The following is a 23,983-nucleotide window of genomic DNA, read 5'->3' on the forward strand; positions in this document are numbered from 1 at the left end:
TTGAATGAAAAAAAAAAATACAATTTAGGTATATGATGGTTCTTGGCATGAACCTGATTTATTTAGCTTTCATCTCTTAAGTATCTCATGTATATGATTTTTACTCTCCATTAGTACTGAGATTGTGCATATGTTTAAGTGTGTAATGCAATTAACATTGATTTTACACGCTATGTTATCACTCCCTCTATGCGAGTTAATTCATTTGCAATCTGATAAGACAAATGTCAACTTTGATCTTTTACTCACCTAATTCAGTTGTGATGAATAGTTTCAGCTCAAACAGATCTAGCTCTGGATCATTACAAGCCTTTAAAAGATAATGTATCCATCCAGGTCGTTTTCGTAGTCTGTACAACAACTTTTCAGCAGCTACTCTATCATATAGTCCACATGTTTTTTGGATCTCATGCTGAAATTAAACTCTAAATATATCTTTTGGATAAGAAAAAGTTTTGCTTAAATAATATTTGTTATAATTTTTGATTCACTATTAGGTTTGTTGGTTACTTAAAGTGTCTATGAAATTTTAAACGCCAAGCAAAATTAAACGTACACAATTGTTACAGATTAAAAGCTTCTTACTTTGTAAAAAATACTTTGTCCAGATCCACATGTCAGTTATATGAACGTTACAATCATCCCGTAAATGTTTTGCACGTTTATTAGAAATTAATGAATACCTCGAAAACAGTTTCTAGATCTAGTTTTGGGCATGTCGAATGTATAATCAAAATTACTTGTATCAATAAAATACTGTAACTAAAACTTTTCCCTAAATCAGTGCCAATCACTCACTCTCTCCCTTTTCAGAGGGACATAAGTTCTTGTGAATATCATAAATAGTTATATTGATTTTGAACAATATGTCTATTAAATAAATTAATCATCGCTCATTAAAAAAATCACAGTATTTAAATGTGATTCGAATCAAAAATTTTTCCAATTTTCTGGGTTTTTAAAAAAGTATTTCTAATCAGTCATTGAATAACTTTGTAGTAAAATTCTTGATACCAAGTTAATCATACTGATGTGAAAAATACAGCGAGAAAAACCCCTCCACACACACTATGAAAATTACATATAACACCGTTTTATTGTTTATATTACATACCAAATCAGTTAGAGTGAGACAGTTTTGTTCTCTTAGGTACTCTGAAAGTTGTAGTGGATTCACAGTTTTCAAAAAAGTAAAGAGGATTCTGTGATAAAACCAGTCCTCTATGATCTCAGACACATGGGACTGTAACGGTAAGAGTATGAATGATTTTATATATATATATATATTTATTTATTTATAGAACCACTGACGTCATTTTTGAACTGATCACACAAATCTAAATGTTGTTTTCAACAAGGTTAACGAACAGTTGAACAAGGTATTCATGAATTAATGTAATCTCATTTAACAGTCAAAATATAGAGGTACACAAAAGGCATGGTCAATTATTTTGTGTCCTTAATTGTTATTCACGACTTACCGCCATTTTACTCGATGCTGCTTAACCGAAAGTTAAATGAGACAAAGTTTGGAAAACCCATTCTAAAGAAAATAACATATCACAGTGTTGTCAATAGAGAAATCAATATCAAACGATTACAATGTTGCGAAGGAATAAGTACACTACAACATACAAGCAGTTTAGCCACGCGATATTTAAACCATATTCTATTGTCACTACTAAGATTGTTTGCTGTGTCTGTGTAATTGAATATCAAAATTAGATCATTTAACACACATAGGAAGGAATGGTCGTTTTGAACTTTAAAAAAAAGTCATGTAAATTAAAACAGTGCGTAAAAATCATTTTTTTTAAAATTCCTTGGCGCCTTTATAGCTGCCATATAACGATGTAGGTGGTTCTTATCTACAACTTTCTGAGAAAGGCGCACACATTTAAGCTGCTAGAATTAACTGATGAGTCAGAGTACAAACTGAGCACTAACATGCATTTCTTGTACAGAGACACATATTCAATTGTAAACATATGGCATGAAAAAAATTGACATAGACAGACAATGGACGAAATAATTAATAACATGATAGCAACTTCTTAAACGGATTAAAAAAGCTAGAATAAATTAAAGTAGAAAAATGTCTGTGTGACAACAAAACTATAACTTGTTTTAAACAAAGGGTGCCATTCCCTGAGAAGAACAATGAATTATATCATGTATGTGTTGATTTAACACAACTAGACTTTGACCCGTGCGTGCACGGGTTGACATTGCATATCGAACATTTAGAAATAGGTACATCGATACACCTTATTATTGACATTTACATAACAAAGCTATAAGCCTACAATAATGCTATTAATTTCACTACACTTTCCTTAGTTTGAATAACCTAACTGTGTCTCGGGAAAAGCCCCTCCCTTACTTATACCCGTAAAGTAGCAGAAAATTGCAGAATCGCTCTGGAACGACTTTGGAGAAAGTTAATGAATGATGTTGCCTTGAAAATAACAGTCAAATACATCACAACAAACCTTTTTGAGACTGCAAATACCTTTCAACTAAAACTTTTAATCCATAGAATGGAAGAACTCAACACCTTTTCACCAACGTAATCGTATATTCTTTGTAAAACTGGGTCTGTAGGACATTATTCATTTTAACGATAAAACATATTCTATCTTCACTCTCCTAACAAATATAATGTAACATTTTGCATGTAATCAAATATTTGTTGTCATCACGAAGATGAAAGTAAGTGCTTAGTTGAAATGTATATTTGTTATTTTATACTTTCTCTCATAAGAAATCATTAATTTATATGAACAAAATATATAGCGAAAGTCCAATGAAAATTTACCCGTATTTGTATTATCATTTCTGAGTTTATTCAGGCAGATGTGATATTGTGGAAACAAATATAAACTAAAGATCCCGTTAGTGTGAATGTATTGCGCAAGTGCAAGATTGTAAAATCCAAAAAATCCAGGTGATTTCCGGGATTTTTTGAGGAATTTTCGTTGATTATTAATTAGCGAAGCTTAACTGAGAAAAAATAAAAACAAATTGGTATTCTTCAAGTACCAAAGATGTTTAAAATATATAAAACAAAAGACAGTATTCTTCCGATTTCTCGGTATTAAAGACTAAAAATTCGAGTCTATTATTTTAATATAGTAGTATAGATAATAAACAACTTCTTTACTGAATCAAACAAGGGCCGCAATAAAATGCAAAAGCATCCTTAGTATACCCCTCAGTAAGAAAATATAATAACTCAAGTATTTCATTATTGAAATTAAATCAAAAAGTTAAAATTGACAAAAAAAGAAAACACTAGTTTAAACCTAAAAAAACTTTTTATAATAAGTGTAAGATATGAAAAAATTATCCACTAACATTTACTTTATTGACATACACTGTATTTTCAAATAATTGATTTATATTATCATAGACAATTGTTTTCTTCTATTAGCAAGTTGATTTCCTCGTCAAGCTCTTCAAACTCGTTTTCCAGGGCCCGTAACTCATGCAGTAGCCCACAGCTATGGCTGCTCTCACTAGATGTAAAGTGGACACTGGGTACAAACTGACAGCCCTTATCTACAATAAGATTCCAGTCAATGTACAAATAAGGAAAATGTAAATGTCATGTTCAAAAAAGTTTCAAATATTTTTTTTCTATCATAACTTACCGAATGGGCACAACTACCTAGCTAATTAACTAAAGCAAATCATTGTTTGACTAAAATGAAGTCTTGTTTTTTAACATCAATTTTCTTTTAGTTTCACATGACGATCTATTTAAAAATTAATGAGACTTAAAGGACAGGTGACACAAAATCATTTTCTTCTAAAAACATTTTCTTTGACAAATATAAATAAGTTTATAACAATTTTTCCATTTGACTAGCATCAGATAAGAACACACAGCTCAATTAGGTGTGCTGAAAATCCCAGCTGCAACAGATCTCCGAGTTTTTCCGATCTTTAATGAGATAAGAAACCCCTGTGCGTTATTCGTCAAAGATGACATAGTCAGCTATCGGCTACATAGTACACAGAGCAATCGACGAGGATTTATTTACACGTACAGGATAGTGTATTTGTGTTGCAAATGATGATTTTGAAATAAAGCACTATCAGATTAAAGTGAATTTATTAAAAGCATATTTTATTGATAGTTTAGTGTATGAACCCTCTCCTGAAAACAAAGTAGTAAGATTATTAAATGTACAAGATTACAAGTTGTATTATTGGTTTATGGAGTTTTTGAGAAACTTTGTGTACATAAGATAGTGGTAATAGAAATTGAAAAAAGTAATTAAATTAGAATGAATCTGAAGATTCTGTGATTGATAATCATTTATAGCAGATTCTCATCCTGTCAGCCAGACAGGCAACCACTTGTTCAGATTGTCAGTATTCAGTAAAGTTTGAAATATATTGTTTGAATATGCATATTAATCCAATCTTGCAGATCCAAAACATTGATTTGAATAAGTTGATATTAATATAAATATTTTTTTTCTTTAAAAAAAACTCAACTGGGAGCACGATGAGTTAGATTTTTATTATATCACATATAAATCCTTTTTTGTGTACTATTTGTAACAATTGGTGTTGCTGTAAAAAAATAATTCATTGTCAATCTGAATCTGATGTCAGTATATAAGAAGTCATCAGTGTGCATAACAGCTCATTTTTGGGCTTTTTTTTTTTTTTTTTTTTTAGGTTTGATCAATAGAGAATAAATTATACAGAACTCAGAAGTACTACCAAAAAATGATCTTCATATTATACACTATTAAAAGAAAGATCAAATTACATTTGGATAAAATTCAAGGAGTCTGAGATTAATACGTTTTTAAAACCTGAATACTATGTTAAAAAACTACTGTCACGGTTTCAGTCTTTACTGATTATGAAAATTGGTAGTACTTTTGATTAAATTTCAATAAACAAACATGATCAAATACCATATTAAAATGAAATTAAAAGATGTTTCGGTTATTAGTATTGAGATTAAGGTAGACCCCTGATTTTGTGGAACTAGAGAAATTTACAAACATATTTGCTTACAGGTACCAGGATTTCTGGTAATACTTCTTAAATCAAAAAATCCTTTATTAAGTCCAATTAAATTAATTAGGGTTTAAGATCCACCAGTGAAATTCTTGGTTACAAAAAGTCTCTATACATCATCACTTACTATGTGTTGACAGAACAAAATCCTTTCTTTAGAAACAATGATTCCATGTTTTTGATGATTTTTATCTTTTAAAAATCCAACATCTGAAATTTTTTCCCGCATGAAGTATATAGATCAATAAAAAGTTAACAGTACAGGTTACAATTTTTACTCCTATTCATAATTGCTGAGGAAACAGAAATGGGGTTTCTAAGCTTAGAATAACTCTGTTTATGTACTGGGTTCTCAAACTTTTAATAGCAATGAACAAAAGTTAATGACTTCAAATTTTAGATAAGAGCAATTTAGAAATCCCTATGGTTGAAAGATACAGAGAATGGACAGTGTGTCGGCTATTACGTCGCACCGAAGGTTTCCGATCTCAGAGGCTTCAGATATGCATATTGAGGTCACGCGTCTTATCAGCTCAGTAATTCAGCAATAGCTGTGAAACAGATGGGAGTAGTAAGGAAAATTTTGCAGAAATTGTATCCCACTCACAATTCAACTTGTTGGTCAATGTTTTTGTGATTGTGTCACCTGTCCTTTAAGGTCTTTCGATTGTCGTGTGACGTCATTGTGAGCAATCCGGAATATTTTACCGTTATCGGTTATAATAATAGTGTTATGTGGTGCATAGTTTTGCCAATATTTCTTGCTTTATACTTGTGTTTAACACATTTTAAGCTATGTAAAGTGAAATGACACCAATGTTTAACAATTCATAGAGAGTAGTTTGAGTTGAAATCGCTGAATTCAATGAAAAACTGATAAAACCGTATATAGGCAAACTTGACAGACACCACAATTCATAATTTTTTACCAGGCAAGGTAAACATTTCTTTGCAGATTTCGATAGGATATATAATGAATTACAAATGTATCAATTTTCAGTGAGTTTGAACCATTATTTCAAAAGTTAAAGACGTTTTATGTTGCTAAACTGTACTTATTCATGGTTGAAAAATCGTATCAAAATGCACTGTAAATGTGATAGCTTTCATACTGGCAATTTTAAATGGCCTTAAAATGTTAAAATACTTAAAACAAAGGATTGCGATTAATTTCTTTTAAAAATTGGTTTATTATATTGAAATTAGTTAAAATAAATGTGATGTTTGACAAGAGGCCCATGGGCCACATCGCTCTCCTGAGGAACAAGAGGTATGATAAAATCAGCTCAATGGAGTCATAATACAAACTATCTGGACAATGTACAATAATTCATGTAAACTCTGTATAAATAAAATCCATTTTCCCCTGGATATTCTTATGTTTATAATCATTAGTCCCTTTTCTAACAGGATGATTTTATAGTCATATCATATGTTGAGTATTGCAGATCTAAAAAAGATCCCTAACAATAGTTTATATATGGGATATAAACGTACATCAAACTCTGAACCTTCTCGTGAGGCCAAAGAATTGTCCTGGGGCCAAAGTCTTAACAATTATAAAGAATCATCTGGCTGATTAGTTTCTGAGAAGATTTTTAAAGATTTACCCTATATATTCCTTTGTTAAACTTTGACCCCTTCCCATTGTGGCCCCACCTTACCCCTGGGGATCATTATTTTCACAACTTTGAATCTACACTACCTGAGGATGCTTTCACACAAGTTTCAGCTTTCCTGGCTGATTAGTTTCTGAGAGGAAGATTTTTAAAGAATAACTCTGTTTATTCCTATGTAAAACATCGACCTCCCATTGTGGCCCAAACCTACCCCCAGGGGTCATGATTTTCACAACTTTAAAATTTACACTCCCTGCGGATGCATCCACACAAGTGTCAGCTTTCCTGGCTGATTAGTTTCTGAGAAGAAGATTTTTAAAGATTTACTGTATATATTCCTATGTAAAACGTCGATCCCCCATTGTGGCCCCACCCTACCCTCGGGGTCATGATTTTCACAAATTTGAATCTTCACTACCTAAGGATGCATCCACACAAGTTTCCGCTTTCCTGGCCGATTAGTTTCTGAGAAGATTTTTAAAGATTTACTTTTTATATTCATATGTTAAACTTCGACCCTCCATTGTGGCCCCACCCTACCCCAAGGGGTCATGATTTTCACATCTTTGAATCTACACTACCTGAGAATGCTTCCACACAAGTTTCAGCTTTCCTGGCCGATTAGTTTCTGAGAAGAAGATTTCTAAAGAGTTACTCTATATATTCATGTTAAACTTCGACCCCCCCCCCCCCTCATTGTGGCCCCATCCTCAGGTGAGCTAAAAAGGTTAAGTTTACAATTCAATAAGTGGGTTTCTGGAAGAACAGATTTTGAAAATTTTCGTTATAAATATTGACAATTTTTTATACTTTTTTAATCTTTAGCTTTTAAGATCTGTGTACAAACATAGAATTGTGAGCAAATCTCTGTATCTTGCTTATAATTCGAAGCTTAACACTCAAATATGGTTAGTAAATAGAAATTGTAAACAACATGCACTACATGTATAACAAATAAAGAACACAATTTTTTTTTTCGAAATGAATCATATATATATACATGGATACACCTACATATTTCCGTAAGCGATATCAAACTCTATTTAAACTGAATAAACTAGAGAAAATGCTGAGCATCTCAACAAAACCTATTGCATTAATCTACCATTACACAAAAGATAATGCCGAATTACCGATAGAATGAATTGTATTTCAGTACCCCTACATCAGATTTTGCTTAATTTGCGCAGGTAAACAGTTAACGTAACTGTTTGATTTACCGAAGTCTCCGATTGATTTGATACGTAAAAATCACGAAATACAGACGATAGTTTCCAGGTTACAAAGCATAAATAATGAAAACGAAACGAAAATCAGAATAAGCTAACACCAACGTCATGTGTGAAAACTGTCAACGCATATTTAGCCTCAATTTACCTCACAAAATCGGCACCAATATATTTTTCATGTTTCAAAACTTCCCTTCATACGCAAACTGTTGCACAACAAGCAAATTCATCATAGTCAGATCGACCCTTTTTCGTATAATGTCATGGCTGCTTTAAACAAAGAACCTCGTTTTAGAAGTATGGAATACGAGTCTTGGTAAAATGGGTATGCAAACCCGGGCCGTGGCAAAATAAATGCCGGGGCAGATCGGCAATCGTCAGTTCCAAATACGCATTATTTTGCAGCAATATCTACAGCGAATACAAATATACTAGTCCATCAAATATCCTGAAATTTTAATGAGATTGGCAGATTAATAACTGCAAATCTTTTGTTTTGCCCAGGCCAAGTCTTGCCTACCCATTTTACAGGATGCCGAGCCGATTGAAACACGCCTTTCCTTTATTATTATTTTCGTAATAACTTCGATTTGAAACAAAATTACCCCTTAATTTTTGCAATTTATATTTTCCTTCCCATAACGATAATTTATGCTAAACTGCGTTGAATTTGCCTCGGTAGTTCTTGAGAAGAAGATTTTTAAAAATGCACCCCCCTTTTTCTACAGTTTCAAGGTTTTCTCCGCTTTGAATACAGATCGGACTTTAATTTTTGCAATTAATATTCGCCCTCCCATAAGGATGCTTTGTGCCAAATTTGGTTGAAATTGGATAAGCAGTTTTAGAGAAGAAGTTCAAAATGTAAAAAGTTTACAGACGGACAGACGGACGGACGGACAGACGGACGACGGACAAAATGTGATCAGAATAGCTCACTTGAGCTTTCAGCTCAGGTGAGCTAATAAGAGAGCAGTCGTTGCTATAACTGTCCTGATAGTGTACTTGTGTTAGCTCCTACAGCATGAACAAACCATAAAAACATCGAGGGTGGAGAAACCTTAAGATATTTTAAAGGTACTTTTTAAAGAACCTTTATATATTTACATACCTTAAAAGTATAATTTACAGTAAATTATTTTTTATATATAACTGTAACTGACTGTTATAGAAATAATATGATTCCAGTCAATGGACAATCACAAGCAGGAAGTGAATGAATTTTCATTCGAATCATGATAAAGACAATATGTTTAAATTACTTGTGCAAATTATTTTTATCCTGTCAAAATTCAAAGAAAAAAACTATTTATCAGTTTCAATTTACAGCATTTTTCCTTAAATTGTGACGTTGCGTCTTAAAAATTACAGTTAGCGATTAAGTGAACTACTATTAACATCACCTCTAAAAAAATTGAGAGTTGGAAAATATTTTGATATAATGCAAAATTATTGCAAATAAATTCCATACCCATCAACTTGGTTACTCTTTTTTAAATTCTACCAAGAATTCTAGATTTTTGGCATCTAGTGTAAATTTAAAAATCAATGTTTTCGCATGTGTGACGATTTAAATGATAAAAAAAAATATTGAAAATTTCAATTCAAGCCGTAAATTATTGTGGGCCGGGACTTTTTTAACCATGTAAAAGCAAGTATGACAAAACAAAACATTTGCTGTAAACAATTAAAAAAAAAATAAATATCAATGTTGACATAAACATTTTAGCCACATGATAAAAAGGACCATAAACAGATCAATAAAACAGTAATTTTAAGTTGTAATGCAATTAAATCGCTACCTTGCAGTGTATTAAACCAGTTACAAAGAATTTATAAGATTGATAAGTAAAACAGGAACCTGGCCAACTAATAATATTGCCCCCGGCAGTTAATAGGTAGACTTATATGTTACATGTGAAACAAAATGCTTAGCAGATAAGAAACAGCCAAATGCACATTTCTGCAATGTACCTCCTAACTAGACTGAATAGGGTAATTGTAGACTAAATTCCACCATAAGGCAGTCTATGACCATGCTGTGAAAGTATCTGTCTGAAGAAAGTTTAAACCACCCTTAGAGAAAGCTTATCTATATATAGATGGACTCATATCCACCGTAAGCCTATGACTATACTAGAAAAGTCTATACCACCCTGAGAGAAAGCTTACCTGGTAAGCTAGCCTGCATGAATTCTGATGGGGTGTTGGCTTCCACAATTCCATCCGAAAGATCGCGGGGGGTAGAATCCTCATGAAATTTGATACAGATTCCAAGTCGTTTCTGCTCTCCTTCTATTTCTGGAAAAATATGAAATATTGTTCAATAAGATCTTATTAAAGGAAAGCACTCATTTATCATATTTTTTGATAATGCTTCAATGCAACGCATAAAACACATGCGTAGCATTTTTTTTACCTAATTAAGCACAATGGTAGCTGTGACACAATAGTATGTTTCAACAAAGACTATAATTTATTGTTATTTATTTGACAACAAACGAATAGAATATTTTGCCTTCATTAAAATTATGCATGCTCACCGTCCTGAAGTTGGAAAATTTTGTCAGAATTCTGGTGGAGTTCTTGGAGCATATGACCCAAATCCACAGATTTTTCTTCAGGCAACACTGCAAACAAGACAACAAAATTAAGAACATTGTTGTTGCAACATAATATTAAAAAACAAGAGGCCCATGGGCCACAAATCGCTCACCTGAACAATAGTCCTTGTATCATTTTATTTCGAAAGGGTTTATTATGAAGTGAACTCTGAATAAATATTGTAAAACTCATATATTTCAAGATTTTGCCATATATTAAACAATACATAAAAAGAAGAAACAATTTTATCTTTGGCATGTTTTTATTCATAGTTATTTTACACATCAACTGAGACTGAATTTTAAGCTCTAAAATACCCATTTGCAGTATAAAAAAAAAAAATCCAATTTCACTGAAAAAAATTGAATTATATTCATTAAATAATTAAAAGATTATATTGGCATCTGTTTTGTATTTCAATCATTAAAAGCTTCTTTATCGATTCATCAAATAAAAATATTGCAGGTGTGATGAGGACATTAGGCATGTTAGATTTTGCATTTTCATCGATCATCTGTCTTATAGACTAAACTCAAAAAACATGGAAAGTCTATATATAGTTGATAAAGTCTATCAATGATTAATGATTCCTACTTTTTTTTCCATATCTTTTGTTCCTTTATCTTTCCTAACTGTGTGTTTGTGAATCAAAACTTCGTAAAAACTAAGATCCACACCTTTTTGAAGTTGTTTGAATTTATGATCTTTGATCCCGATCACTTGTATCCCGATATGTGAGTAATTGATGTCGGGATTGAAATTCCAAAAAAACAAAAAACTAGTCGATAAACATACACATGTGTAACCAGATAATTTAACGATGATAATCTAATCATGGAAATTTCTTTTTTTTTTTTTTTAATACTTCTTTTAATAAAACATGATTTAAACAATTTAGAATCTGCACTATCTCAGAATGATTGCACAGTAATCTCACAAACTGTAGCATTGTAATTCTTAAAAAGAAGAGTTTAAAACATTTTCCCATTATATAAGTCTATGTTAAACTTTCAACATATTTTGGAGCCGTATGTAGTATTAGTCCGGGGATCACGGTTTTCACAATTTAGAATCTACACTTTTAGGGTACTTGTATATTAATATCACTAATTTTAGAACTGTAGTCCTTGAGAATACATTTTTAAAAACATTTCCCCCCATATATTTCTATGTTAAATTTGTCTTTTTTAATCAACTTTGAACCCCTCTTGGGACCCCAGTATTGACCCGGGGATCGTGATTTTTACAATTTAGAATCTTCACTATATATACAAGCTTTGGTGTATATATTGGCGAATCTGGTGTAGTGGTTCTTAAGAAGAAGATTTTTTAAGACACCCACCCAATTTTCGCAGTTTCGCAATTATCTCCCTTTTAAAAAGGGTTGTGACCTTTATTTTAACAATTTAGAATCCCCTTCTCATAAGTATGCTTTGTCTCAAGTTTGGTTAAATTTGGCTCAGTGGTTCTAGAGAAGAAGTCAAAAATGTGAAAAGTTTACAGACGGACGGACAGACGGACGGACGGACGGACGGACGACGGACAACAGGTGATCAGAAAAGCTCACTTGAACCTTCGGTTCAGGTGAGCTAAAAACCTTAAAAATATATCCTTATAAAAATTTATTTCATTAGAATTCTAAAGATCAACCAAACAATCCTTAACTAATTTACAAATATTTCAAAATAAATTTACTGTAACCACTGATAAAAATATTTATTACTTCTCTGTTTTTAAAGGCATGTCAAGCACATTGGTGATTGATCTCTGACTGTCAATTTAAATCAACGTATTTTTTAAGCTGTTCATAGATTTATCAGTCTGTTCAAGGATTTATCAGTCTTACTGCCTCGACCAAATTCAAACAGAACTGTTTTTAAATACATGTACGTTTGTTTAATAATTTAACCACTTTAGTAACACCCATTCCTATGTACCTTCCATTCTAAACTACTACACAGTTGTAAATTGTTCTACTTGGTAAGATAGTAATATTAAGTTGTTAAAACTTGTGTTTTAACCATTTGTATATATGTTGACGCAATAAAATATGCTTAAACCAAGCACATTGGTACATGTCCAGTGCATAGACTTATTGATGGAGGTAAAGGTCTTCACCTAGATTCTGGCAGAAAAAATCTTTACATTAATTATTCTTTCATTAAGTAAGTTTATCTATTAACTTAATCGATGCAGCCGCGCTTACCCTTTGTAACAGCCAGTGGTTGAAAAATGTCTAAGTCATTTTAGTTTTGGAAATAACTACATACTGCATACTACAATAAACTCTAATTACACTGTGAACACAAGAGTTTCCAGTTGTATCAGAGAGCGTTGTGAATATACAATGCAACCATGATACTAGTACTATCAAAACATGTACACTGTATGTATGATAAGCTTACGTGTATCAAGGCAGTCTCTAGAATTGTGTTCTTCTGATACCCTGTCAGTTTTGATCTTTTTACTGGAGAGGTCAGGGTCTGCTTTAACAGGACTTCCACTTTTCTTTCCTCTCACTTTCAGGCATTTGATGATCTCCTGGTAGTTCTTTCCTTGGATGTACAGCTCGTAAGGATATACGTTTCTGCAATATTTTTTCAGACGTAAAGATAAACGTTTCTGCAATATTTTTACAGACGTAAGGATAAACGTTCCTGCAATATTAATTGTTTACAGACGTAAGGATAAACGTTACTAAAATAATTTATAGACGTAAGGATAAACGTTCTTGCAATATCAAATTTTTACAGATGTAAAGATAAACGTTCCTGCAATATTTTTTTAAAGACGTAAGGATAAACGTTCCTTTAATAATTTTTACAGCCCGTAGGATAAACATTCCTGTAATATTTTTTTTACCATCATGACAATAATATAAATGGTTGAAACAAACCCTCAGAATCATAATGTTGTACGTATACCAAAAACATGTTCATATCAAAAATATTTCTCAAACTATGGAAAAGGATATAAACTCTGTATGGATTATAAATGTAAAAAAAAAAGTACTAGTACATGTATATAACTAACTATATCTAATAAATAATCATAGTTAGGCTTTTTTATAATTAATATCTTTTGTAAGATGAAATGACTTTTTATACCGAGTCAGCGAGAGGCGGGTGAAGCCCGCCTCGCGAAGCGAGGATTAATGGTATTGGTAACACGTATATATGAGAAAATCCGTGAAAAATGAAAGTTGAATCAGGGGTACTAAGGCCAAAAAAAAATTTCTTTCAGCCATGGGCGCCGCCATATTGGCAGCCATTTTGCTTTTTAAAAGTTTGTTCGATCATTGATTGACCAGCACTTATCAATGTTTATTGCCCCTAAACTCGATTAAAATGTTTCAATAGAAGGTAATTTGAATTACAAGAAATAAAAGAGGACATCAGATAAGTTTCAATAGTGCTTCAGTCAAGAAACACGACTAGATCTATGTATGTCTTATTAAGACTCTGCTGTCCAAGCAAAATTCAGGCAGGGCTTTGCACATGCTATGTCTTGGATTTCAATAAATTTTTGTGTATCACTTCATTTTAACATGATATTGTAATACACGTGAAAGAAAAAAGTTCATTGTATGCCTAACTAGGCAGAAAAATGTCTATTTTTGAATTTGGAACATGTTTAGTGCAAAAAGGTCACAGAAGTTGTAAAAATATTGTGAAGTTTGATCAGTTGTAAAACTACTTAATTCTATTAAACCTTTTTAAAAATTATATTATTTAGTTTAAACACACTTAACTCTTTAACTTCGACTGCTTTCAAACTATAAATATATTTCAAACAAAAATATATGCCTTATCAAAGTTGATGCATATTTTGTAAACAAAAATTCTGGTATTTTAATGTAAATTTGAAATTTCAATAAAATCCAATACATTTTCATGAAAGGAAAAAATGAGGCATCTTTATAAACCTTAGAAATGACATTTTTAGAAACAAAAATAAATTCAGTGGGAACAGCATCGGTCTCATAGAAGCAGTTGCACAACATTACCCAGTTTTAACATTGAAAATGAAGTTTTTCCATGTATAACGTGTTATTATTATTGTTAAAAGACAGTGAATGACAGAGTTCATGTCACAAATATTGACTATAACTTAATACATGCTTATATCTTTATAATAGGAAATGCTTTATGACGAAAAAAATAATGATCACTCATCAAAAACTAACATTTTTCTTAATTTTAAGTGCAAAAATGTCATTTTGACAAAAATGTTGAAAACTGAGTTTAAGTCTGCTAAAACTATTCACAACTGAGAAAAATTAGCTGAACATTTCACTATTTGGATGGTCTAATATACATTCAAATTATTTTAAGGGTTTTCAGTATTTCATGAAGTACATAAATTTGAGAATAAGGATTCAAAATGTGTTAATCACTGATTAAGGAATAATAATTAATGCAGTGTAAAACTGAATGTATTTTTTAAATTTAATGTATTTGTCTGTTTTCAATAAGTATTAACTAAAACTGTGTTCTTAAACTGGTAATAAACTTGGTGGGATAATAATATTGAAGCTGTATTAGCTTAATTAAATAAAAAAGTTTTTTTTTTATCAAATTCTGCGAAAAGGTAAAATCTAGCAATTTCTGTTTGTTATAAAACAATTTTATCTTGCAATTTGTTTGTGTTATAAAAACTTTTATCTAGCACTTTGGTTTTTTTCTATAAAATACTTTTATCAATAAATTTGTTTTTTTTTTATTACATCTTTTATCCAGCAGTTTGCAGTACACTCCCAATTAAATGTTAGGAAATAACATCCTCATACTATAATATTATTATAATAGACTTAATAATGATAGGATATTTTTGTCTTGTATTTTACATGTAATTATGACAGGACTCTTTTGACCCCATAACATAAAAACAATATGGCACTTTGGCCCTGTAACTTTTAATCAAGTTGGCCATGGGATTTACTTATTGTTAAACATTTACTTATGATTAAACACTATTTCCCTTTGACTTACTTATGATAAAACACTTTGGCCCTGTGTCCACACTGCCCCTGGGCTGCACTGTCTGTTATTTCTCTGTACACTGATGACCATTGCATGGTTTCACAAACCTTACAAAGACAAAATGTATAGTATAGAGATAACTATAACTACTATTTTTTTTACTGCATTTTGCTGTTTCATGAATGTGAATAAGTCAATTTTATGCACTTTTCACTTTTTTATTTTGAGTCCTTCAGTCTTGCCTGCATTAACACACATACAAAACCTATTAACACACATATAGATTAAAAAAACAAGTGCTTATAAGTCAACCAAGAACATTATACACTTGAATTTATAACAGTCATCAAATGCCCTGTTATAAATCAATCTCAGGTAAATACTTAATGATCGAAGATTAAATGTTTGTTTAAACTGACTTAAATATTAACTTAAAAATGCAAGAAGTCATAAAACCTGTGCCATCCTTCTGGTAATGTTTAGCATAGATTTTCCAAAATTTGCAATTTCTAAAAGTGTGGGCTTAATGTGTTATATTGATTAAAGCTTACCTTTTGATAGCCTCCTCTCTCAAACACGGCCATGAAGAGCTGGAATAGACCGACCTTGGTGTGGTGCCAGGTCGTCTTCGTCTGAATTTGGAGGCCATTCCTCAACATAAACCTATGAAGGTCATGGTCAAATGCTTGCTCATTCCTTTTGTATTGCTGAAATTTCAATTGAAGCTGTTAATTGTATGTATGTTGTAATAAATGTAGTATGTAATTAAAACACATTATTCTGACCCAATAAAAGCATATTTAATGAAAAATTATACTTGTTCGATACACTCTTAATGTAAACAACATCATTCATCTGAGTGCAAAGAAAATTAATTATAACTAGAAAACTGACCAGTCAGGAAGGGCCCCGCTATGACAATTAATATAGAGACGTGAAAAAAACTTTGAATTCCATCCTCTTTATATTAACAATGATGAGAAATAAATGCCTAGCATAAGATGTAAAGAACTGCAATATATAGGATCTCATGATTTGTAGTTGGATATGATTTTCATCCAACAATTAAAGTATTTTTTTCTTGAGCCTTAGTGAGGGGATAAAACACACAAGTTGGATAAAAATCATATTATACTACAAATCATATGAGATTCTATTTATCCCATGTTTTATACACCACAATCAATGTTTACACTGTTTATTAAACTCCACATTATTTTACTTCATTATGCCTACGCAAATCCCATTGTAAAGTCACAACTGTGGGATATCCAAAAAATATCCAATGAGTCATATCCATGGGATAAAGGAGGTTAACATGGGATGAAATAAAATTTGTTAGAAAAACAAAGAATTGATACCAATGCAATGATACCTAGGCTTTGCCTCAACTTCAAACAAACATCACTTGCACACACATGTGTACGGTAATACATTAACAGATAAAGACAGACCTTAGATTTTCTGAAACAGGCAAGATAATTAATCTCAGGGGATTAATTATCCTGCTCTCATCCATTTATTGAATTTAATCAGGGCTTACAGAAGGCACATTTTCAGGTACTATTCTTAAGTTTCCTTCAATATAAACATAGCAACCAAAAACAACAACACCAAAACATCCATTAAAAAGAAAAAAAAAAGAATCACAAAACTTATCTAATAATGAATTTTTTTTTTTTTTTTAAATTTATTGTAATTCATATAATTTTTTTTATTTTACAGAATATAAGTATTTGGACTAGAATGAAATATATTCTTTATCAAATACCATCCTTTAAACTGAGGGGTAAAAAATATTAGGGTGCAGCTCATGGAATGAGAGTTTAATTTGCTTCAAAACAAACATCAGTGCAGACAAAGGTGTTCATTAATCTCGATATGACAGATAGAGATAAGCCTCTAAATTTTCTGCAGCAGGCAAGATAATTAATCCCAGGGGATTAATTGTTCTGCTCTCTCATCCTTTTCCTCTAAATTTACAATAAGATTTTTTTTTTCAGAAATGACAGAATGGGGTTATTATCTGATTACCTGTTAAAATTAACAGCATTAAGGCAGAAAAAAATAAAATAAAAAATAATTAAAAAATAAAATAGTGTGGAAGGTTAATGAATCCCAAAGGACAAATATTGCACAGCCTTCCATGTATACAATGGTAACATTCTCAGCAGTTATCTCTCTTTGCCCATTCATTCTCAGCAGTTATCTCTCTTAGCCCATTCATTCTTATGCATAGTTAGGAATCTACCCCACCACCCCAGCTCCAAACCAGAAGACATAGAGAACCAAACTTAGCATCAAAATATGTATTTCTGCCTACTGAACTACCATACCAAATTTGAACTTGATTGGGCAACCATAAAAAAAGTTATTAGAAAAAAACACGAAATTTGTGGACGGAAGAGTGACAGACGGACGGACAGAAGGACGGACGGACGGACAGAGTGATTACTATAGGGCACCCGCAAATCCTTGCGGGGCCCTAATGAAATAAAAATGAAAAGTAACTAAATTCACATCCAAATTTAAAGTATCAGTTTAAGTTTGAATGCCCCATTAACATGAATTTATTTTCAAAAAACATATATTCATCAATACATCTGACCAGAAAGCATAATTATACAAGCATGTATAACATGAAAATCTATAGCTTTTTCCAACATACTTGTACATTGATGGCAAATCTTTCCTCTTGACTTCTATTCAGTAGGGAATTATTCATTTCTAGGTCCTCAAATCTAAACATGTCTAAAACAAAGACATCATCTCTTGTTGCATCTTATTGATCAACAAGTACAACAATTTGCTCATGCTTTAAAGACTTAAATGCATTATATTGCTTATAAACATATAATGTTTAACTTCTTTAGCAAAATCTGGTATGTCAAAAATTGTACTGAAGCATACAAATATAAAAATCGAAATTCAGGAATAACCAAAATAAAGAAAATTTCTGAAAATTTGTACACTTTAAAAATTAAATATGTATACTTGTCGCGGATCATCAAGCCTACGCTTACCTATATTCTTCTCATCAGTATCACTGCAAGTCATGGTCAATGCAGTATCCTCATACATGGACTGTTTTGCAGAACTTGAGTTTGGTACTCTTTCCTCCACAGACAAGTTGCTTCTCTTTGTGGAATACTTTGTCCTACTTTCATGGTTTTCCTCTGATCTCCTCTTACCCTCTATTTTCATAAGGGAGGTTGTTTTACTTTTTACACTTCTCTCTATGAAGTTCTTCATATCCCTATTATTTTTTCTATCAGCTGTGGGCTGGCTGCTTCTTTTACGGCCCCTCTTGGCACCTTGAGTCTTCTTACACTTACACTCGCTCTCTCTGGTCATGCTGCTTGATCTTCCATTTTCTTCTGTAAGATTTAAAATTTCGATCCTTCTTATAGACTTAATACACTGTCAAACATAGTAATTAACAGGAACAGATGGACAATTCTTTCTTCCAATTATACATGTAAGAAATGATGACAGTCATTAGCTTCAAAGTACAAGGACAGATATGAAATCAACAAAACCCTAAAGAGTCAAGAACTTAGTGTAATGACAAGCATAAGGTAATACTAGTATTTACTCAATTCACTATCCAGAAAATTCATTTTAATAGACTTATTAGGTTTGATTGTGAGTGTAAAAGGTTGTGATAGGCGCAGTATACACTCATTCTCTACTAGCACTACCTAGCAAGTTAATTTAACCTTTTAGTTCGGTTGGTCAGTCGGTAGAGTAGTGGTTTTTAAACTGAAAGGTCTCAAGTTCTGACCTATTTGTGGTCATTCCTACTATTTCTCCTATTCTATTACATAGGTAATACCTGACGGCAGAGGGGGCTTTGATATTTTACCTTTGGTCTCTAAGTCCCTGAGCTGCCTAAAGTTGCTTTCCTTGAACTGACATGCTGCTTCAAGTCTCTCGTCTACAGTCAGAGGAATCAGAAGGTCTGCCTCTCTGATGGCCTCAGTCACAGTGTATTTCTTGTAAACCTCCAGTCTCTGGGATTTCGTTTGCAGTGAAAGTTTCTTTTTCTTCTTCCACTTCCTGGATGTACTCTGCATTAAAAAATATATTGAATCTGTTTTCAAGATTCCTGTTGGATGAATAAGGGAAAGATAAAAAAAATCAGAAAAAGATTGCAGTCTCCTTACCTACTCGCTGTGCAAAATTATGACAAGAGGGGAGAAAAATCATGATCCCAAACTGGATTTGAAAATTATGTTAGAGTTATGACATTCACCTTTCAACTAGGACCTTCATTATTTTTTTTCTTTTCCCTCACAGTTGCCAACTTATCTAAAAGGTTCTTAGGATTTTACACCCTGATTTTCTCTCCCTCCCTCTTTCCTAATTTCCATCTTTTCTCTCTCTAAAATAGCCTTTATTCACTTAACCCTCTCTCTTTCTCTCTTTGACTCACTAGCCCCCCCCCCCCCTCTCTCTCACTCTCTGTATCCACACACTTAAACCCCCTTCTCTATCTATCTCTCACTAGCCCCCTCTATCTCTCTCTGTCTCACTAGTGTCTCTCTCTCTTTCTCTCATTAGCTCCCCCTTTTCTCTCTCTCACTGGCAACTCTCTCTGACTCAATAGCCCCCCTCTCTCCCTTTACCTCTCTTTCTCTCTCTCTCTGACCTTGACAGGCTTGTTCTTCTGTTCATCCTGACATGTGTCCTCTTTGTGTCCATACAGAGTGACCCTCATGGCGGGGATCCAGGCGTGACAATGATTCTTCCCCAGGTACTCGACATGGTACCTGTATGGGTCGCCATCTCTGTCCACCTCATAGTGGTAATGGTACTGAGGGTCTACTGTCACCAGGGCAGGCCATCTAGGAGGTCAAACAGGTTTGTGTTTATCAATTCAAACAGAATGGCCTCTGTGATACATGTACTGTAAACATACTGGTTCACATCCAGGAATTCAAACAAGTACATGTGTATAATGTAGTATTGTAGGATGTTAATGTAGTATATAATAAGTTAAAGCCTGCAAACTCTACCTCACTATACATGTATGTAGAGAAATAAACTGACACTTGGAATCCTTCTCTATATAACACCCCTATACCTCCTATATTCCAGGTGAAACAATTAATTAATTCTTACAGGCTGGTTAAATATTGACCAAATATGTACCTGCAATATCCTGTTGACTGGGCCCATACCAGGGATCCAACAGGAAGGCAGGACATGATGTACTTGAATCCCAGCTTCCTGGCCAGACGGTCATAGGCTGTGTAGTCCTCCTCCACGGCATCACAGCTACAAAAAAAATCAGTAATCAAAGTACCGAAAGTATTGACAACTTCTAAGTTTAAGGTTCCTAGCCCCACACACCTGGGAAAAGTTTTGCATACAAACCCCATGAACTTCTAAATTACTTAAAGATCTTATGGATTTCTGGCATGTGTTTGACTTGAAAATGACAGGAAAAAATTCAATTTTTGTGGGAAAAACAATTTTTTGAATTTTACCACTATTCATGAAACTAAATGTCCCTGCAGCATTCGAACTCAGGACCTGCAGATAGGTAGATTGAAGATACACCCTTTGCACCACAGAGATAGGACAAAACATTTTGGCAATATAAACTGTTTCAAAATGTATTCAAATCACCATGTTGTGACGTATTGTCATTTAAAGTAGAAATTATGGGGTGTTGTGGATCCTTAACATGAAGTGAAAAAAAGTGAAGTCTCTGTTTGGATTAGAATACAGGGCCAAAGGGGTACAATGTTAGTACGTCTCTAACCACAGTGACTATTGACACGTCACCCATCAACCTCAATAACTAACCTGGCCTAAGATCAATTCTGACTACATACCATTTTTCACCAGTGCATTGTGACGTACATCATTCTATATATATTTCCGGCAATCTTATGTGTTGTTAATATATTAGCAGTGCGACAATACACTAGCGAGAAATGGTATTTGGCCAGAGTTAGTCTTAGACAAGTATATATGGTTTACCATACTGTTAAATATATTGAGACATGCAGTGGTTACCTGTTGTATTCAGGGTCAGAGTTCATGTAACAGAACCAATCAACGTCATCATAGTGGTCCCCCTCATTGGCTGGGATCTTCCTCCATTTCTGACAGTTGACATTGTCACACTGTATCCATGTGAAATTCTCAACCTGCAACAGATATAACTGAGATTAAGGGTACATGTATATAAGTTTTGGTTTGTTGTCCGACTCAATAAAAATGATTGATGGATATCAATTTACTCCTTACAAAAATGTTGTGCTCTGAAGACCATGCAAACACAGTATATAATTTTGAGCATGACGTTTCCGTGAAAATTATCAATGAAGATTTCAAATGCATGGTCAGTAAGTTTTGAAAGTTTTCTTAAATAGTCACTGTGATTAATTCTTATGGAAGGTATATTATAATAATTCAAAGGTTTTTACTTTTTTTTGGAGGTCCAAAAATATATACTGGACACATGGGATGGTGTCAGTGCTGCATGTTAGAAAAATATTGCTATAGTATTAAATTACATTACATGTTAGAGTCCATTCCTGTCACTATAATGTTATATCTGTATAATATAAAATGGGTCAATTAGGAGTTTGTGATAGTCAAGGCTGTATGCAAAATAACTGTAAACCAACTATTATTTGCAATGGCTTTATTCGGCAATATAATTGAGATCAACTGGTTTGCGGCAACTTATTTTCCTGACCTGAAGCCTTATATCCACATCTGTTTATTTTAAAACAGGATGGGAGAAATAATGATGGAACAGACCGGGATTCAAACCTGGGCGGCCTGAATCTCTAGCCAGGTGCTCTTCCAGCTGAGCTACATGTACATATCTGGCGCCTGTATTCGTACCAGTCTGTCATATTCCTCCCCCTTAAATGATTTTCGCCCTCAAAGATCACCCCTATAGCCTCTTTCTCTTACAGGAGTAATATAACCTGTCAGTTTCAAAGGCTGGTCACAGCACCACTGTAATGGGATGCGAGAATTAAAGACGGATCAGACCGGGATTCGAACTCACGCCCCTTTGTATCTCTAGTCAGGTGCTCTACCAACTGAGCTATCTGGCGCAGGATATTCAAACCGGTCTGACCGTCACAATTTATTACAACCACATGGCGAGAAGTATTAGTGACAATGAGGCTCTCGCAAATCTCGCAAAAAAAATTTTCACGCAAATAAAAGTTAGATAAAAGTACATGTATATATGGGCTATGTGCAGCCAAGTTCTAAGAGCTCTGTAAAGAGCTATAAGTTAATAATATCTCAAGATATTTATGTTGCACATTTGGATGATATTTAATAAAAATACACATACCTGTGAAAGAAGTGCAATTGAATTTAATGAAAGGGAAATTTTCCAAGATTATAATATGAGTTAACTTCATTCACAGAGTATCATTTTTTTCCCGGTAAAAATTCTAAGGAACGAAAACAGATCTCTTACAGAGATTTAATACGGGGAATGTTGACATCTTTTCTCCATTCAGATAAGTCACTCAGAATACCTCGCACAATTTTCCAACATTATCATCTAAGCTAATTAATTATGGCTAATGCAATGCAATAGACTTCCTATTTTTAGCCGTGTATTGAAACCAGACAAGCAAGAGGGGGCGTTTCAAAAGGGAGATCTTGGGATTTTTTCATACTATTGAATGCATGAGCATCGTCTGAATCAAGAGGTGTTTATAAATATGGAATAATTTAAGAAAATATGCTGCAAAAATATCTTGGGACAGCCTATAGATTCTTATCAAGGTCCCGTCAGTTTCAATTCTTGATCGGTCCAGATATATTTTCATCGTAATTATTTAAAATAACCTATTCCATCTTTTGTACTGTATTATAAAAGAACAAAAATTTATATGCCATGTTAAAATATAAGCACCCTTTTGAAATTTGTTATTGCTTTACAGAAATATTTATTGAAAATTCGTCACGTTTGTAAATTATCAAATTGTAAATTAAAGTGATTTGCAAGGCTGTCACAATTGCTTCGAAATACTTTTTTGTTTCATAACCTTTTTTCATATCACTCTTACTTCCTTTCCAACATAAAACCATAACTATCGGGGCTTGTGCAAAAAAAAAATATCATCGTTGAAAATGTGGGTACCTCAGAGGAAAAATTTCGGAAGTATCCACTTTTTTTAACGATGTATTTTTTCTCTTCGCAAGCCCTTATGATAAAACTACTGTATAAAAGAGAGAAACCTGTTGTTTTTGTTCCGTCAGAGATGGACTTGAAAATGCTTCCGTTTTCACAGAAGAAGACGAGCTGAACAGAGAATCCTGGCTATTCATCCTCAAGAACTGAGAAATAAGTACATTTAGAGCATAATTAAACGAAAATAACAGAGTTGTTGCTTGAATTACCAAACGAAAGGGAAAGTCATAGCAGACGCCCTTCACTTTTTATAGCCTCTAAATTTCGATCAAGCGCAATAAAACAACAATTTACTAAAAATACAGATCAAGTCGCAAAATGATA

General features: G+C 32.9%; 1 protein-coding gene across 1 annotated transcript; it reads right to left on the bottom strand.

Moving 5' to 3' along the window:
• Positions 1-3,406: 3,406 nt before the first annotated feature.
• LOC128162371 (uncharacterized) lies at positions 3,407-23,894 on the bottom strand. Its single transcript, XM_052825532.1, has 13 exons — positions 23,707-23,894; positions 21,502-21,635; positions 20,629-20,754; positions 20,126-20,321; positions 19,340-19,544; positions 18,498-18,851; positions 18,143-18,225; positions 16,026-16,181; positions 15,484-15,581; positions 12,898-13,079; positions 10,432-10,518; positions 10,061-10,189; positions 3,407-3,561 (listed from the first exon to the last, which is right to left on the bottom strand). The coding sequence occupies exons 1-13, from the start codon at positions 23,794-23,796 to the stop codon at positions 3,407-3,409; spliced, it is 1,995 nt and encodes a 664-aa protein (XP_052681492.1). The 5' UTR covers positions 23,797-23,894.
• Between the last annotated feature and the right edge of the window lie 89 nt (positions 23,895-23,983).

This window comes from Crassostrea angulata, chromosome 9 (assembly GCF_025612915.1).
Source record: "Crassostrea angulata isolate pt1a10 chromosome 9, ASM2561291v2, whole genome shotgun sequence".
In the NCBI taxonomy this organism is placed as follows: domain Eukaryota; kingdom Metazoa; phylum Mollusca; class Bivalvia; order Ostreida; family Ostreidae; genus Magallana; species Magallana angulata.

Coding starts and splice junctions, on each gene's coding strand:
- LOC128162371 (XM_052825532.1), bottom strand. CDS start 23,796: ATGAATAGCCAGGATTCTCTGTTCAGCTCGTCTTCTTCTGTGAAAACG. Junction 20,755..21,501: donor TCTGACCCTGAATACAACAG/GTAACCACTGCA, acceptor TTTTTTTTGTAG/CTGTGATGCCGTGGAGGAGG. Junction 10,519..12,897: donor TAGAGACTGCCTTGATACAC/GTAAGCTTATCA, acceptor TCTTGTTTGCAG/TGTTGCCTGAAGAAAAATCT.